General features: G+C 37.3%; 1 protein-coding gene across 19 annotated transcripts in view; it reads left to right on the top strand.

Annotated features, from left to right (window-relative positions):
• ABI3BP (ABI family member 3 binding protein) overlaps positions 1-19,178 on the top strand; it is a 164,467-nt gene that overhangs the window by 19,919 nt on the left and 125,370 nt on the right. For all 19 annotated transcript variants that reach the window (XM_087756354.1, XM_087756348.1, XM_087756351.1 and 16 more), the window contains exons 2-4: positions 4,932-5,111; positions 14,974-15,042; positions 18,199-18,331. In XM_087756354.1, the coding sequence (XP_087612480.1) occupies positions 4,932-5,111; positions 14,974-15,042; positions 18,199-18,331 (382 nt within the window). The remainder of the gene's footprint in view (positions 1-4,931; positions 5,112-14,973; positions 15,043-18,198; positions 18,332-19,178) is intronic.

The following is a 19,178-nucleotide window of genomic DNA, read 5'->3' as shown; positions in this document are numbered from 1 at the left end:
CCACTTATTTTTTCCAACTAGCCAAACTATGGTGCTCCCAGCTGAATTCTTCAGGCCATTTGTAGCTATTTTCTTCTTTCTGAAGAGTTATCAGTGGCTGAGTTCCTTATAATGCAGCTAATCCATTAAGCTGTCTTTAACAGTGTTTCCCCTTACAGGCGAAGAGTCCTTTCCCTCGAGTGATTCTAACACTGCAAGTGGTCTGATGCACTTAACATGGTGCTTTTGGTTCAGATATGCTGTGCACGGTTTGTCCTGCTGGTTTTGGCCATCAATTGACATTTGTTGAAGAGAATAGTTGCAGATCAGTGTGGAATTTCTGTTGGCAAGCCGGGAGGGAAAGATTGTTTTTCAGAGGTAGCTATGGGTCCCAGAATCTTTCATTTGGAGATGGCCTCAATGTAAAAGAATTACTCTACAAATGCAAATACTTAAGACCAGACTTTCAATAACACATGCCAAAAGCTGATACAAGTGAATATGAGTTAGGAAAATTCAACCTTGACTTGCTCTGTGCCTGCAAGTGCTCTTTTCCGTTTGTAAGGTGTTTTCAGCATCTCTTTGCATTGGAATTAGAGGGCATCTAGTTTATCATTAGACTCTTTTGTCAAGGAGACGGGGGGGAAAAAGGTATTCTAAAATTGTAATATGACAAAGTTATTTTCTCAAAATCAAAGACGTTCTTATCACAGTATCATAGCAGTCAAGTTCCTGTGACTTCCCTTGTCCATTCAGTCATGTTTAATGAATGTTTACCTGAGTGGTGGTCAAAATAGAGCTATTACTCAGAATGGCATTCACCTGATTTCCCTGTTACTTGTTCAAAATACTGAGAGATCAACGCAAGTGAAATCTATTTTGCTAATGTGCTCCTGAGATTAGTCCCCATTTACCAAGATAATTGATATATAGACCTTTATGTCTGTGCTGCTGCAGGCTGGCCCTCTCTTGACTAGACTGGCCATGTCTGTGCAGCACGTAGCATTGAGCTCTCCCCGGCTGGCTGCAGAGGCTGCTCTGCATTGCTGTGCCCTCCCTGCATACCTTGTCTGCTCCAAGGATTCCAAGTGACCACACGGGCCTTCCTCATATGCCTTAACATGAGTTGCATTTTGTTACGTATTCATGGGAGGCTTTTTTGCTTGTTTTTAATTCTGACCAGTGTAGCAGAGTTAGGCTTAAGAGTCTCCTGCACAAAGCTGCCTTTTCCTTTTAGATTCAGGAAATGCTTGATTTGTTCATAAGGGTCCAGGTCTCTTTTGAACTCATGTGATCTCCTTGAATCTGGTACATTTAAACTTCTTCTTTAATTCTTTAAAAACTATTTCTTCATAATGTAGTCAGCTATAACAAAAGAGGGTTGCTTCACAGCCTTTTGTGTTTGTATTTATGATGCTAAGAAGTATACTGTGTGTAGGTGGGCACAAAAATGAGGTGTTGGAAGAGTGTAGGGGCTCCTGGAAAGTTGTTGGGGTGCTAATCTGTTGGCAGGCAGAAGTGCTGGACTGATGACTAAGTAACACACTGACCTTGTTTGAGGAGAGATGTCATGCCCTACAAAGAGTCCATACCAAGAGCGATCTACCGTTCATTGATAGTTCTGCCATGACAGAGCGCTTTCTGTGCTTGCTGGCTTCCTTCTGTCCTCATCGTTCTTTGGTTTTGTCTCCTTTGTAGCCTTTCACTCTCTGGAACCCAAGTGCTTTCACTCCATAGCTATGGTTCCCAGCTAACTCAGGTACTAACTTCAGTTGGGAACCTTTATTTCCTCGGATAGAAAAACTTGTTGATGTTGGCCTTGGTTGCTCCACTTCTTTCTATACACTTCCAGAAAGTGGTCAGCCTCTGATAGTTATTGCTCTACCAGTTAAAATTCATCCCTTGATTTCAGTGATTCTGGAATGCACACAGCCCATGGAAGGGAATGTGGTTTAGTCATATGAAGTGTAGCATCTGTGTTGTTGCTTTAGCACAGACGTTTTCCTTTAAAAATGTGCAGCTAAATAATAGTGATAGAAGGCTGTTTGTCTGCTTTGCCCTGTGCTGCTCTTTGGGTGGGGCTGCACCTTCAAGAGGAAGGGGAGAAAAGCGCCCTTGCTGGGGTCGACTGAGCCCTCTCAGGTAGGGGAACTTCTGCTGTGTGGAGAGACGGAAATAGTAAGGAAGTTGCTTACAGAAGGGGTAGAAGATAGTTATGTTAAGGAGAGCATGGAGCAGAGCCTGTAGCTAGATCTCCGAGGAGAGGAAAGGAAAGATTTTCCCTAAACCCTGCGAGGACTCTGCAGTATTTGTTCCATCCAGGCCATCACTGAAAGGATGTACTTAAAAGTGAACTAGAGGGAAAGGAGCTCCCCTGTCAAGACAGTGTGGGGTGGACAAGAATTAATTTTTTTTTAATTTTAAATTAATCTCATTTTCTTTTCTTCTGTTCTGCCTTATTTTTTCTCTGTTTTTAAAAATACATTATTCCTGTTTATGGTCTACTAGAACTGACTTCGAGTTCAAAAGCTCTCTTGGTGGTTTTGATGTGCTAGCTATAAAGAAAAGGTCTAAAGGGTCCTACCTCAGAGCTGTTGCTGTCTTGGGATCCCATTTAGACTTTCTGTTTTTAGAAACTCCACTGACAGTTTTTAGGCTTAAATAAAATGGAGACCTCTTCTCACTATAATTGACCGCTTAATGAATAAAATACAGTATCTGTCAAATCGGAATAAAACCCAGTTGAATTCAATCTTGAAATAGAATTAATTCTTCAAATTAAATGTGAGAGATAATTGAAACAATTGTGTAAAAAAAAAAAAGTGAACTTATTGTAAATTTAAAATTAAAATAGATCTTCACTAACATTTTTTAAAATCCAGTTTTGGGTCTGGTTTAGAATTTTAATACAGAAATCAAACTATTATCTCATATTTAAACCAAGTACTGTAAGTCTTGCTTTCTTCTTAGACATGAATATTCAGTGGCAACCAGGAGACCATCCGTTCATTTATGCTCAGCTCTCTCTGTTAGGTTAGAGTTTTGCAGACTGCATAATTTTAACAAATCTAGTTCACTGTCAATCAGAAGTAATAATCCTAAACTTTGTTGGCATGGAACGCTTTTTACTAAGCATCTTTGTGAAGCGTATTAGAGGGGTTTGAAGTCTGTTGGGTTTTCTTCCTGGTTTCTGCTATTTGGAGCCTTGTCGATACTCAAAGTTGTACACTCACAGCAGTTTCATATACTGAAAATAGAAGAAGTTAGGATGTCTCCCAGATAAGGAAGCAACTGCCACCCCTTCCCTTGTCACGGTATTGTACTGCTGAAAATGTCCAGAGAGTTGAGTTTCTAGAAGCCTTGCAGTCTTCTGCAACCTGGCAGAGTTGCCTTTGGAAAATTGTGACAGTTTCCTGGCTGCGTGCTGTTACTTGATCAGTCTTTAGATAAAGGAAGAGTCTCATCGGAGGCACATGTTTTCCATCAGTTTTACTTGTACGCTTCTTTCTATAAAGGGAAGAGGCACAAAGCTTTTGGCGTATGTTTTTACATTCAGTGTGCAGGCAACTGCAGGTGCTTGACAGTACCACTAAATCATCTTCACAGATTGGGGATTGTGGCCTCTCAGCAACCCTAGTCATTAGACTTTCTCCAAAAAAAAAGGAGGGTAGGCTAGGGTTATACAAGAGAATCAATATGTACTTGTCTAAAGAAACTTCAAATATCAGTCTACAATTATTGAGAGAGAGAAAGGAAGAAAGGAGGGGAGTTAGAATGAGGGAGAGAAAGAAAGAAAGAAAAGGAAGTTCAGTATCGCTCTACTCTGTTATTTAATGACAGGCCATACATCCCATTGGTTTTCTTCAGGATTTAGCTCCTGAAGTTAGATGATTTTGTGCAAATTTCTGTTTTTTCCTGAAAATTTAATTTCAGCCCTCATGATTGGAGAAATGCCTGAAAATCTGTTGGGAATAAAAATTTATATTTCGAGAATGAGAAGAGAAGTAATAACCCGAAATGTAGTGTTCTAGTGCCAGTGTCATAAGTTTGGGGAAAAGTCATTACTTTTTTTTTTTAAGCAGTGGCATTCAACAGTTCTGAAAATATGAAAATGATAACAGTGACAAGGGAATATTAAAACTGTAAGTACCAAGGAAGAAAACGCCAATCCTCCCTCACCCCACCAAGAGAAGAAAAACCACCTTTTTGTAGCCTAAAAAATTGATTATTCTGTTATGAAGTCATTCTGTTTTGTTATAAGTTAAATTTTTGTAGATGAATATACAAGACGTTTCTTGCTTTATGTGCTGCTCCCCTGGAAAGCATAAAAATGAATGTTTAAAAAAAGCTTCTTAGTAATTTTGAGTAAAGTATATATGTTGCTTAGGTGTCCTGGTGTAATTCCAACTGAAAAATTACATTTCCAGCCCAACATAGGGGAAAAAAACCCATAGTTTTAGCATTTTTATTTGGATCTAGTTACTATTTGTCCTCTACCCTAATTTTGCAGTGTGATTAACTTAATGTTAAAACTTCATATTGTTTACGAACAAAAAAGAAAAAAAAAATCAAACTTGCAAGTTTTTCACCTATGGGTCCTATAGACGGCTACTACTACTATAACTCCCACATTTAAAGGAAAAAATAATTGATTTCTTCAGTTACTTCATGCACTTTTCTACTACTGCAGTTGTAGAAGATGTTACAGCTAATAATAGTACTAAACTAATGATGAAAAAACAGACATGTTGGAAACCACAATTTTACATGACTTTTAGTTTACTTTTTAAAATACACTTAGTTTCCAGGAGACTCCACCTTTAAACAATTGTTCAGTTGCTTGCGACAAGCAATTTAACATCCCTGTATTGTTACATTGTCCTATTCCATTACTGAATATATGATTAAAAGATAATACATTCTGACCTTTTCTTTTTTCACTCTTTCCCCAGTGAAAAGGCAGAGTCTGAAAGTTCAGATCAATGCAACAGATGACACCGTTTGCATGAGGTATCTTCGACCAAGTCAAAACACCAAACTAGAAGGTTTTGTCCTGGGTTATGGAAGCAACTTCTTCTCTAATCAGTACATTCCTTTACCTTCGGAAGGAAAAACCTACATAACAGAACTTGGTAAGGCATATTTGCTTTGCATGCTACTGTTGTCATGAATTGTGGGAAGAGAGTGAGGAGAATATGAACCTTTGGGTTTCTTAATTTTTGTTTTTATTGGGTTGTTGCTCAGGGTTTCATTGTGTTTGTTTAAGGTTGCCTTGAAGAATTTCAGATGAAAGTGGAATTGGGAGATCCTTCAAGGAGAAAAAGTAGTTCTTGTTGTTTGGAAAAGTTTGCTACTGGTATTTGTTTTGAGGATTTTCATTGTACTAAGAGATTGTACTGTATTGACCACATCACAGATCAAATGGGATGATTTGCCTAAAGTTGCAGTTGTAAAGTAGAACACAAGGGAGATGTGCATGTTTTTAGGAAATAATACAAGAGGCAATGAAACAGTTTTGAGAACTGTGTGGTTGATTCCCTTTGCTAGAAACATTTGTATCAAAATGGTGCCTTTTCTGGCAGGGGCCTATTCCAGTTCTGCATGTTGGAGAATAACGTGTAACTTCTATGTCATAAGTTACGGATGGAATTCCATGAGCTGTTGTGTGGAAGAGATTAAACCACCTCAAGAGTATTATATCCTGTTGCCTGAGACTGGGAGGAGGAAGGGAATTTAGTTGTCCCTTTGACTTGGGGTTATGGTAGTATGGGCAGGATAGCAAAATAATAGAACTGGATTAGTTAGAATTGTCTGCTAAATGATTAAAACATTGACTTATCAGGATTTGACCTTTTAAGAAATCTGTTCACTCTCCCAGGATTTTCCTGTTGCTTTCTTTAATCTTTTTATAGCCTGAAATGAATCTGGGTTACCCTCATCATTGTAATGCCAGTGATCTTGGTGTAAAACAAGGGGGAAGAAAGGATGCATAGGTATAGAAGTAACAATTGCTGTCTTTTCAATATGGTCAGTTAAGGCAATTCTGGGGATCTGCTCCAGGCCGAAAACTGCAAAATAAAAAGAATAAATAAGATGTTAGACACAGAACAAATAAGATATTAGAGACTTTCATTAGATCGCTGTAGCAAAGGTTGACTTTTTCCTTTTTGTGAGTTTGTACTCCTGGGATCTCTCTGTAGTTCTATCACTGATCCAGCGTTTGAGTTCATAACCATGGCTTAAGCTGTTTTTGATTTATCTGATTTATCCCACGTGTAACTTTCAAATCAATTCACTAAGAATGGTGTACAGGATTTTCTATAGAATACTGTGAATTGGGCATAAGTAATACTTGCGTAGCTGTATTGCAAGAGAAGTGAGGATTAATATTTTTCTCTGAGATCCTTGGAAAGAGGAAAAAGCACTGAATGTAATGTCATGCGTAGATCATTTGCACTTCCTGTTTAATAGCAGCTTTAATACCTAATGCTTTGTGAAACTGTGTGAAAACAGAAAGCTGAACGTCACCTGGAACATAGGGATTTGGGGATTTTATAACTTTAGCATTAATAGCTAATGGCTGGAAACTCTAGACACCTTTGTTTAGTTCCTGAGTTCACCTGGGTGCTAGCTGCATGCATATTCATTAAAGCTTACCGTTAAGCAATCAAAATCTTGTAGCAACGAATGCAGAAGATGAGAAAACCCACAATGCATACAGCCTGTAATGGAATGAACACATTTTCTCTAGTGTATCTGGAGAGGGAAAAGCACAAGTGTTGGGGAATACTCTCCTTTTCCTTTTAAGTATTTTAAAGGAGAATAACTTCAAAATTTTGAATCACTCATGCTAATACAAGTTGTCAATCAGTTTCCTAGTGACAATGAATCTATGATTGTGACTTCTGAGTGTCCAGTAACTGAAAATGCAATGTGCAACATAATATAAAGACTAGTTTTTCCAACTTTAAGAAAATGTCATCTTTGAAAGGACAGGCGTAAAAGAAGCTAACAGCAATATGTACTTCAAATCACAAGCATTTATTTAAGGCATTTCACAGTACATCTATTGGAGCTATTGCTTTTAGTTAAGAGATTTAGGGTTAGATTATATGCTTTGTGGACTTGTTTATTGGACTTTGGAAGCAGAGAGTACATCATCTTTCCCATTTCATTAATATTAAACACCACATTAAACTGCAGCTTTGACTGCACTTTCCAAGTGTGTACAGAAAGAGCTAAAGCAAGAAACATCAGTTGTGCTTTTGGCTCTATTTTAGAGTGACTTGTGTCGCAGAGGTGAAGAGAAGACAGTAGTGATTGCTAGCACCCCCCACGGTTTCAGGGACCAGCTGCTGGCACAAACTGGAGGAATTGCAGGATGGGTCTTAGTTTTAGGAACAATGGTTAGGTTTTATTCTGGCAGCCAGAGAACTTAGCTCAGCACACACTTTACGTGGATGTTAGAAAAAATAAGGTATTGTAGAGGGACAATAAAAATATTCTCAAGATACTTTCTAAAGATACGAAACCCCTAGACCCTATTGCTGAAAAATCTTACGTTACCTTTGTACTCCTAGTACATCTGGTACGTGATGAAGTTGGCCTAGTACGCTATCTTCGTATTAAAACAATATATTTATAAATTTGACACTAAAAATTTTCTATTCCATGTTCTAGATACTCTAGTGGTTCAGGTGCCACTGTACACTTTGCAAAAGGTCTTCAGTGGGTTCCACACATTTTTCCACAATCAGAACAACTAGGTTGATACAAAAATATTCACATTCACCCTGAGAACTCTTTCTTGGTCCTCTCATGCTTTGGCTTATCCTACTTCTACAGAAAGCAGATGAACTTTACAGGTTGCCCTGAACAGTGGCTGGTTGTGGCTTTTACTGAACAGGATGCGGAGGGAGTGATTCCCAAATGTGAAAAGACGTTGTGGCCTATTTAGACCAAGACTAATACAATTCAATGCTTCCTCCTCTCCTGTCAGTATTAGTGGTTCATGGAAAGAGAATACGTTTCCGAGTCCATTTAGGGACTTTGATCACAACCTTAAATTGGTTTGGTAGCTGAAATGTAAAGCTGAGAAATGGACATTGAAGGGCATTTCTTAGTTACTAAAAGGTATGTTTTCCAATGGGTTAAGAAACATTGCTTTAGAATATAATCTGAGAGAGTGACTAGATCCAGGAGAATGGAATCTCTGTATCCAGATGAAAGTGGATCTTGTCCTAGTAGTATTAAAATTGTCTATTCAGTGAAGATTTGTAAGTGAAGATGGTACAGATATGCAACCAACTGTAGACCCTACTCAAAGAAAAAAAATGTTTCATTAATTTAGTAGTTAGGCCAATGTAAGAAAACATACAGACTTTGCAGATAAGTAAGTCATGATTCCCTCCCTAAAATGCACCAATCCTTTAAAATGTCCTTTGTCCTTTCTAACAAACAGTATAGGTCTACACAGCAGAATGAAGTGCCTTGCAGACATTTCCTTGATTTAGCTCTGCATGCCTGGTTTTGTTAATGGAGCAGCATAATTGGTATTCTGTTTGGGATGATTGTCCCCGAATGGAACTGGAGTATGGGGAATGAAGCAATGACTGACTTATTTTTTTAATAGATGACACAATATCCACAATAATGTCTATATATCTAAGGCCCATGACGTCTGTATTTCCCACCCTGTCACTGTTGACTAAGATGAAATTTAGTGGCAGCTTTTCTGCTGGGTCACACACCTCTTATGACCTTTTAACAATAAACTTGAAGTCAGCAGATTTATTAATTTATGAAATGACATGTGTATATGTGCATATATTTTAAAAGAAATGAATAAGGACGTGATCTTTCCTAGGATTTCCAGGAGAGATACATGGCTTTGTTGGAAGTGTGACATCTGCCTACATTTCATCCACTAAAATATTCAGCACCTCACTGCAATGATTCTTATCTTAAAAATATTTGTTTTTCCTTTCTTTCACAGCTAAAATAGTAACCGAGCCAGCAATTGCGTAACATTATCTATGAATCGGGAACTGCCTGCAGAGGGCATGTACAAAGAGAAAAGGGTTCTCTTGGATGTCCCGAACTCGTAATGAGCTCACGCTGGCACTCTTGAGCAGCTTCATGCATTGCTAGATAGATGAATTTGAATCACAGTGAAGGGTAAATGACGATGAGGCAGCATCAAAGTTTGGTTCAAAGAAGTACGCCTCTTTATCAGGATACAAGATGTGTTTTCTTTATGAGTTTACATGACAGTAAGTAACGTTATTATTGGTCACGGAAGCTGTTCAGACTGTGTCAAAAGATATCAAAATGTAAATTCAGCTAGACTAATAAATAAGGTGAATAAGACCCATCCAAAAGTTCTGAGCTTGACTTAAACCTTTATCTAAATCTGTTCAGTCTGCGTGACTCGTAAATAAAGATTATTTCCTTGAGAAAATTGCCGTAGTTTTTACTAACTTGATTAGGAAGGTTGCAAGTCAGCCTCCTTGAATTTGTTGATACTGTTGGAGGAATGCAAAAAATTGGGTGGAGACAGGAATATTTTGTAAGAATAAACAGCAATTGGCTAACAGAGTGAACAGAATTAATTTCCTTTTCAGTTTCTAAAACCAGCTCAGACTTGGGCCATGCTTTGGCTTTACCTTTACCTGAACCAGATTGTACAGTGTAAGAGGAGAATGTATTGGCAATCATGCTTTATAACAACCATAATAAGTGATGGGTGAATTTTGCCTATATATAGGGAAGAATTCTATTGCCACCTTGAACGCATTTTAAAAAGTGTAATGCAGAGACGTGTGCTAGAGCAGTGCTTAGCTAGAAGATCTTGCTGTGCAGTTTATGTCTGATAAATTCCCAGAAATGTGCAGACATATTAACCACATGGTTTTCAAGATGCCAAATAACGTGAACATTAATTCAGAAGTATGTCGCTTCCTAATAACTTCCCAAAAAACCAGATTATTGATAACGTTAGCTGAGCCTAGTGGAGTGGAGGACCTGGAGGTCAGCAGCTGCACCTTCAGCTAGACCAGTGTATTGACCAGCAGCAGGTTCATTCACACCAGCCCCTTGGTCCCCCTTCTCCATCTTTTCCCATGCTTGTTACACCACAATACACTTTGATCCTTCCCTTTCTCCATCTTTGGCCTTTGCCCTTGACAACATCCCGTAGTAAGTCTTTAGCAATCCCTAAATTCAGATTAGGGAATTGTGGCCTGAAGCTAAAAAATACTTTGTTTCGATTTCTGAATCTGCTGGTCTAGGAGTTCTAACGATGCATTGTAACACTTTATTTTAAAATTTATTCAAAGTTCATTAGTCAGGTCATTCTTACATTGTTTTCCTTTCAACTGCATTTCTGTATTGGCTGAACCCTGAACTGAGTTAAAATAGTAGGCTTGATCATAAGCAGAATTTGCTAGTATTTTGCAGTGCATGTTAGTTGCCTGCTGCCACTAATGTGATAGCCGAGCTCATGGTGTATGGAAGTAAGCGTTCTCCTATATTAGTTTGGTGTGTCAGTAGCATGTATTTTTGTTATATTATGGTTGTCTCCTGAAGCTGTTGAGGTGGATAATAGAAGGTTTTTTCTTTTAATAATTTTATATCATTAATATTACAAAATCTTAGTCAAACACTTGCTTTTTTCTTTTATAATGGCACCAAAGTGTTGGTTTACTTCTCTGCAATTTTGCAGTCTTTGAAATGTTTCTTCTGTGCTAAATTGTAGACATGCCTGTGTGAATATGTAGTGTGTGTGTCTTTTAGTCTGTCCAGATGAAAAAATACTGAGTAATTGAAGGAGTTCAGAAAACTGTTTCATCTAATTGGTGATGGTTCATTGAGCTGTAGTAGCCTTGATGCTTAAAAGCTAAACCAAGATGACTGAATGCTTCTGTCTAATATTTTTGAGAAGTGGGAGGAAAGGATGTAGGAATACAGACTGAACGCATATGCATGTCTACTGTATGTATCAAATGCTATAGGTACAATACTATTGCTTTACAAATACTAGTGCCTCAGGTGCGTGACTAGTCTTCCCTCCGGCTTCAAAAATCATTTGGTTAGGTGTGTGTGCCTGCCAGAGTGTTGTGCTTTGGTCCAAAGTGGCATTGCTTTGTTCAGCTGTGGGTATTTAAACTTGAAAGAGCAGATCTGATGTCATATTGGTGCCTGCCAACTGAATCGTCAAAAGAAAAAGTGTTTGGGGAATTACAACATCAAGAATTAGGTATGAAATTGTTGACTAGCACTTTTCTGGTACCTCTGGGCATTTTTCTGTAGTACTTTGGGGCTAAAGAATTGAAGATGGTCACTATTTGGACTTTATTTCTGATCTGCCACTTCAAGGTGTTTATAAAGAAATAGTTTTGTGCCAGCTGAAAGGAGCTCTTAGCCATGGCATTTGTCATTTCAGCCTTAATAAGGGGGGCTAGGCAGTAACAGGCGGCAGCCCTTCAAGAATCTGTTAAGCAGCAAGGAACCACTAAGGTTTTCATAGCAAATTAGCAAATGCAAGGCAAACAAGTTCAGTTTGAAATATTCTGTAGGGATCCTTCATTTATGAGATTCTGGATCCTTAACAAGATGAGACAGATCTGTATCTTGCATCTGTATCATATATATCTCTGTTACATACTGATGTATGTTGAAATGATTTATGGGGGGCAGATGCTGGATCTGTGGATCTGTGTCCGAATATTTGAACATGAACCGTAATTATGTAACTATCATTTTCTTCCTAAACACAGTTCATACAAAATAAGAAATACTTAACTGTAAACAGGATTGTCTGTACTCTGTGATTTGATTTGTGTTTACTGGAGGTCGTCATTTTGTTTTAGAAATGTACTTCTCTTTTTAAATATATTTCAGTGTAAATAGTTGATATATTCTGTGAATCATAATGACACACAGTCAGACCACCATATTTTTATGGGTCTGATGGCCACCTTTCTGCTGCCTAGCTCTTATTTCAGCAGTTAGTTTAATTTATCCCTTAAGCATTAAGGTGAAGTAGCATAAGCTAAATTATGGTTTTATTTAAGTTTCTATATTTCACAGCATTTTGTTTTTCTCCTCCTATGTTACTTACCTCTCCCCAAGATTCCTGCTTCTTACAGACATGGATCTGTAGAGTGGATTATGCATATATAGGCATCATAAAGGAACACAGAAGATCATAAAGAGTTCTTGCAACCTGATAGAGTTTAATACATGGGTGAGGCAATGTTTTAAGCCCCTGAAAATGAATTGAGTTGTGGTAGCATCAGATGATTTCCATGTTGTGATGATGACTGATACATATATTTCTCTAGCAGGAGGACTAAATCAGTGTGAAAACTCAGTGGCCTTCTGGACTTCATAAAGAGAAATGTTAAATTGCAGTGGAAGACTAAGAAAGAACTCCAATTTCTGAACCTGAATCAGGGCTCATTATATGAGATTAAGCAAGCTGTTTGCCTTTCTTGGTTTCAGTTTCCTTTGATATAGAATGTATCTCTGTCCAGAATAGAAACATTTCAAGGCCTCTGTTCTTCAGTCCCTGCATAATGCTTTGATACTATTCATCAAACAGATGAATTTAAGTTAAACTACTGTTGCTATACTCTTAACACCTATATAGTAACATGGGTGATTCTGCTCAGGAATGGCAAATCATATTTCTAAATTAAGATATGTTTTTAGTTAAGTTCAGGACAGGATTTTAGTGTATCCCAGGTATTGAACGGACTCTTCTGATAATTTCAAATTCTGATTTTAGTTATAATGATCATAACATTGTCTTAAATTCAGTGGTTCTAAACCAGACAAGTGGTACTTTTTAGACCTGCCTGTTTTATAGCAGAGCGCTCTCAACATCTGGTCTTAGCCTGTTTTCCTGAATACTTCCTTTTATAGATTGTATTACAATCAGAAGAGCCATGAGTTCTCTGGGAAACAGGGATGTGTTGTATTCTTTATTAAGACAACATTTGCTAAATCCACAAAAAAGCTTAATGAACAGCACCCAACACAAAATATTCCTGCTGAGCACTTTGTAACAGAACAAAAACACCTGTTAGAATTAATGATTCCTGATAAATACCAGGGTTTGTAGCTTTGAGATGTGCAGGGAGAAATTTACGGTCTTTCTTTATTACCACGTTTTGTTTAACAGATATTCTATTTCTATACTGCTACACATGTAATTTCAGACTTCAGCCAGAGTGAATTTTTCCAGTGATGGAGCAGGGAAAAACTAGCTGTTTCAAACTGTTTGGATAACTTTCTTTCATAACCTTTGGACATTTTGTTGATGAAAACATAAATTTTTGCAGTTTTGAAGACCGACTTTGTAGTTCATGAGCTCTCAAGGTGATGCTTGCAACTAATTTTGTTGAAGTTAAGGTTGCTTGATACTTTGTGACTGTTATAACAGTCTCACAAGTGGGCATGAATGCACAGCAGAAAACTGGGATTAAAGTGCAGGAAAACCAAACTATTTTTAAGTGTCACTTACTTCTGGGTTTAGGTCTCAATTAAAAAAATGTCCAGATGATTGCACAGATCCCGGAAGAACTGTGTGCTGCCCTAAATATTCAAAAACATTTTTTGTAAATGAAGAGATATTTGCACTTTGGGGTTGCTCTTTCTTTTTAACTAATTCTTTTTTTCCCCACAGTGCTTTGAGCAGCTGTTTTCAATGCTCATCTTAGTTACATTTATATTGGGTGCAGCTTGAAACCCATTTAAAAACAATAATTAAACAATTAAAGTACACCTGTAGTGTGATTTTTCCAGTGACTTAAATGCATAGAATCAATGAAGTTAAGTTAGAGTGGTTTTCCCCATGCTGGCACAGCCTTTTAAGTAGCGCAGCAAGCTTTTGATTTATTCAGTACTGGTTTTCCTTCCTCTCTGCTTACGGAAATCTGGATGTAAGAGAAAATTGATTTCTCTGTGGTTCTGTTTAATTGGTAGACTTGAAGGTATTTGTTACACTGAGAGATGCAGGAAATTCAATCTTTCATCTATAGATACAGATTTAGAGAAATGTATCTAAACTAGAATAAGAATTTTACATAGAGTAATCCTTTTTAAAAAAAAACCTGTAGCTAAAGTAGTTTTGATCAGTATATGGTGAGCCAAATTCTGCCCATGGATATCTCTTTGGAAGCTCCTATGACTTCTTTTCTAGTGTTGCAGTTCGATGAGGGTAGAGCTTGGTTTTAAATAATTAAGAAGGGCAGAAACCTCTGACATCTGATGTCAAGGGTAAGGGAAAAATCTTCTTTCTGAAGATGAGTTTCCCAAACTAAAACCACCATCTCAACATTGTTTTAATCAAAGCATTTATTATTTTAAGCTGCAGGGTGAGGTTATCCGCCTTTCACTGCCAGAAACATGAATATATCTGAACTTGTGGCCTCTTACCATGTGTGCTTGTGTCATCCAGACTGCATCAGATGTCTCTCAGATGTGTTAGAGTTTGTTTAAAACTTGGTTTGCTTCATTTCATTATTTCCTATGAAGACTAGTGTTTCCAGTTTTCCAAGCTAGTTCACAACTGATACCCAGCTAGCAATGACTCTGCATCCTTTAGAATGGCTGCAGTTCATGTGTACTTTAAAAGAAACTTAGGCCGTTCAGGTAAGATTGACTTGAACGACGAAAATTCTTGTCTTTGGAAGGGCTTTTTTTTTTGCCCTTTTTTTTTTTTTTTTTACTATGTAATATGATCTGTTCTGTTAGCTTTTTGAAATGAAGCAGTTGAAGCTTTTATGGGAAGTGGTGCAAAAAAGCTTGAACTGGAATTAAGATGGAGAGAGATTCTCTCCTGTAAAGATAAAAAAATATTTTGCAAATGTTACCAAGCATTCATTGAATATTGGACTTCCTCTTATGAATTATAGGTTAATCCCTTTCTCAAATAAAGTACATGTACAAGTACACTTCTGTATTAATCACTGCTTTCTTCATTTACAGATGCAGAGCCACGGTATTTGGTGTCAGTAAGACCAGCACGCGTTTCAAATAACAAGAAGTCTTGTTCAGGTATTTTACCATCACTGCATCTCTTTCTCAAAATAGTTAAAGGAAGACAGAATCTTTTACTGGGTTTCTCTGAAAAGATATTTGTAACTGTAGGTGTCTGACTGGGATGCACAAATTCCATACGTGGGAAGGTAAAATGTAGGACAGTATTTCCTAGTCATTAGTTAGTCATTAGTGATGTTCAAAACACGAAGAAGTACCTAAAGATTGTCCTTGTAAAAAGTTTTTACAAATGAGAATTGAAATTTAGAATACTAATTTCCGATGTGTAAAGAGGTCACAAATGCATGCAAAAAAAGTAAAAGTTTTGACACACAGTGCTCTGCTGTATTGAAGTTACTCTTCCCAAACTACCAGTAAGGATTTCTTCATCCATGGACATGTTAATGCTCTTTGTTTCTCATTGGAAATGGTAACTTGTGCGTGTGTGTGTGTGTGTGTGTGTATGTATCTGTAAATCAGTAATACTACTGAGTTCGCTGATGCAAGAAGTTAAAGAAAGAGGGATGTTTCTCGTTTAAACTATACATAGCAGAGCAGAAATCTGAACTTGATTCTTGTCTGTTCCAAAGACATTCTGTATGACCTTCATCATGTCATTAATTAATATTGTTGGCTTTTAACTCCTTACTTTAATATGGAGGTGACAGTCAGGATCACTGGACTGTTGCAAAGAATAAACTGATAGTGTGTATATATATATGTTTATAGTTTGAGATCTTTATATGCATTTTTTCTAATTCCTGGTAACTGCTTGGGATTAATTTCTTCTTGCTCTTGGCGAGACATAAAACAGTATGTCTGGAAAGATTTTGAAAAGTGATTTAGTTTTTGGATGCAACATATATGTATATACATATCAAAAAACACAAAACCAAAAAAATGCCCAATGCACTTTTTGGACATTATTAATTTTTGTATCTACAGTCTACAGAAACTGATTTGTGGTACAAGATTCAGATAATTGACTTTCAGTCCAGCAGACAAAAGTGTAAGAACAGCTGTTGGTTTAGTGCTAGCAAGATATATGCAAGTCTTTTTAGTAGTGAGAATAGTTAAACTGGACACATTACCAAGAATTGGGGTAGAGTCTGAGTCACTGCAATTTTAAATTTACAAGTGAAGACTGGTGACGTTTGTAGAAGATACACTGTAGTTCAAAATGTGATTAATACAGAGGAGTTGTATGGTTTGTATTTGTATAAATCAACATGATGATCACCAAGGTAATTCCTGGTTTTACAGTGTATAAATCATTGCAGTTTCTAACTGGGAACTAATGGCATAATAAGAGTCATAACCAAAATTGTATGTAGGTCTTCCCAAAAACCAGTATGATTTCAATTTATACAAAGGCTGGTTTTTTCTTTTCCGTAAAACACGTTTTCCATGTTTCCTCAAGAAGTGATCAAGAAAGGGATTTTGCTATAGGTAGCAGATTTGCCGGATAGTTTAGTGAATGATCAAGCTGTTTCTTTTAAGGTTTTCTTTAAAAATGGAGAAAGAGTATAGGAACTGGTTCAGAAAACAAGAAATTTATTCAGACATTTGCCCTTGTGGAAGTATCATATTTTCCACAGTATTTCAAAGCATGTCATACTTCCTCTTAAGGGTAGAGAGTGTTTTTGCTTGTTTGTGGGGGTTTTGTGGCAACATATTCATCATCAATATAAAGTAAAAACCCACACCGTTAAAATTTCTAAATGAACACACATGCATTGGTTGAAAGTACAAATGAGACTTTCATTTGGGCTTGTTAAGTGAAGAGACACTAGGGTTCAAAAGGCATGAAAATAAAGTTAGTCACATCTTTTTCACAACAGTGAAAAATATAACCCTTAGATCAGTGGCTTATAAACTTTTGGGGAATTTGTGGTCACCTGTAGCTTTTGCAGAGGTACAGATACTTTAGATTTTTCAAGTATGTAATGTGGTGTAAAGAGTATATGAATTTCCTTTAATTAATCATCTTTCAAACACCAAAGGTTCTCCTTGGGCTTGTAGCACGCCACAAACTACAGGTTCAAAATAATTGCTCTAGATCGTTTCTTCATTTCCAAATATTAGCTTTTAGACTTTATTTAAAGAAAGTTCTCTCTCCACATGAGAGTTGTGCTACCTAATTCAGACCAAAGTTAAAGTTAAGTATCATGCAAAAGCTGAACATTTTGAATGTAGTAGGTGGTTAAAAGAGAAAAATGCCCCCAGATACAGACATGGACTCAGATCTGCCTACAGTTAAAAGCAACAGAATTTTTGTAGGTTTTATTTTACTCTTGACAAAGAATGCTGTAAAAAGTATGAATTGTCTATGGACATAATTGCAGTGTTACTAAGAATCCTGCCAAGAAGTTACTATTTCTGTAACACTCAGAGAGACTTGCTAATGTCCTGAACTCTGTGTAACACCTTCTGTGATGCAGTCCAAGACAGCCAGAGCTTTGATGTTAATCTGTGTATAGCTTACTCTCATAGTACGCATACCAAAACCACCCACTGTTCGTTTTCAGACACTAGGTTTAACTGGAACATAGGCTGAAAAAAAAGAGAAATAGAGAAAACTTATAATAAGACCAAATTGGAACAAAGTTTAGTAAACAAATCTCCCTCCTACCCACGAAATAATAGCAAGAATTCCTTTAGGTTTACCCTGGATCTGTAAGCCTGAAAGTGGAGTCTTCCACTTTCCTCCTAGGTTGAAATAGATGCTGTGCAAGTCCAAAGGGGACCTAAAAAATAGCCTTTCTGAGGCTTAGGTGTCTGATACCTGCTTTCTAAAGCAGTCTCCTAATCTGTGCTCCTGCTGCCTGCTAGCTGCACCCTCCCTTTCTTTATGCCAACTTTGTTCTCTGCTGCTTTCCTCTGTTCGTGCTCAGCTGGCTTCAGAGAAGGAGCAGTCTCCCTTCCTTGCAGATGTTTCATTTGCCTCAACGAGAAGCCAACAAACAGATCACAGACACTGTCTCTGCCCCCTTTTTTAAATCATACATTAGAAATGGTGACCATGAAAAAGAGAGAGAACTGTTGTACCTTACCCTTCAAATTTAGAAGAGAAGTAGGTCTTCATTTACTTTATTAGCCAACTGCAAAAACTTTCCCCTACATAATGCAGGAGAGAAACTAACTTGTAATTGGAATTATATGTTTCTTATGTAGGTCGGACCAAGACTCAAAAGCCTCTGCAGCTGGTAGTTGGCACTCTCACCCCAACCTCTGTGTTCCTCTCTTGGGGCATCCTAGTCAACCCTCAACATGACTGGACAGCAACAAGTAGCTGCGCTAGCGACAGGTAACAGAAAACTGATTTTTATGACGATCATGATTTAATTCAGTGTAGTTATCTGGTGTGGCTGAAATAAGTTTGACAGTGAAAATCAAAAAGTTGGAAGCATTAGTTCTGAATGTGAAGTAAATTTTCTCATTTACTTAAATTAATACTTCACAAGCCTTTACTTGTCTTGAGTGCAAATTTAGTCAGACATCTACATGCTGAAGTACAAATCTTCGTATTTCATGCTAGATCCTTTGTTCTTCTTATACCAATGGCCTTGGCTCTACCTTCATTTGTATCTGAATTAATTGAAAGAAACTTTGTTAAATCACAGGAAATATATTGTCTTAAAGTTGGTATATAGGAGTAAAATAAGTCTTTTGCTGTGCTGTGGTAGGGGAATGATGTATTAATCCTATTCGATTTTTGTTTCCTGTATTTGGTCTTATCGCTACACTGCTTTCCTGATATTGATATGGTACAGCTTTCATTAATTTTCTGTTGTACATTAAAGAAGATCTCTTCTACTATAACATTTTTGTTTTGCTGTATTTAATGAGTGGTACAGTAGGTGGGGAGCTCAAGAAGACTCACCAAGTAGCAGGTTCAAGAGAAGTCATAGTGCTGGCTAGCTTCTTAGTTGAGTGCACCATTCCATTTTAGGCAACTCTTGGCAGATGAGTAAAATTCATCTGCTGCGATTATTGAAATTGTTAATACAGATGTTTTCCCTGCTCTGCCATTTTGGTGTTCTCCGTGTATGCTTCCTTTTATGACAGAAGAATTTTTTTTGTTTTCATTTACATTGTGTGAAGCTCTATTCAAATCAGCAGTGTTTTGTAAAACCAAGAAGAAACTTGGTGCA

The sequence above is a fragment of the Nipponia nippon genome, unplaced genomic scaffold (genome assembly GCF_047370975.1).
Source record: "Nipponia nippon isolate SJK-2023a ecotype South Korea unplaced genomic scaffold, ASM4737097v1 scaffold_2, whole genome shotgun sequence".
Taxonomy (NCBI): Eukaryota; Metazoa; Chordata; class Aves; order Pelecaniformes; family Threskiornithidae; genus Nipponia; species Nipponia nippon.
The sequence above is the reverse complement of the archived record's forward strand: the minus strand, read 5'-3'. Positions and strand labels throughout refer to the sequence as shown.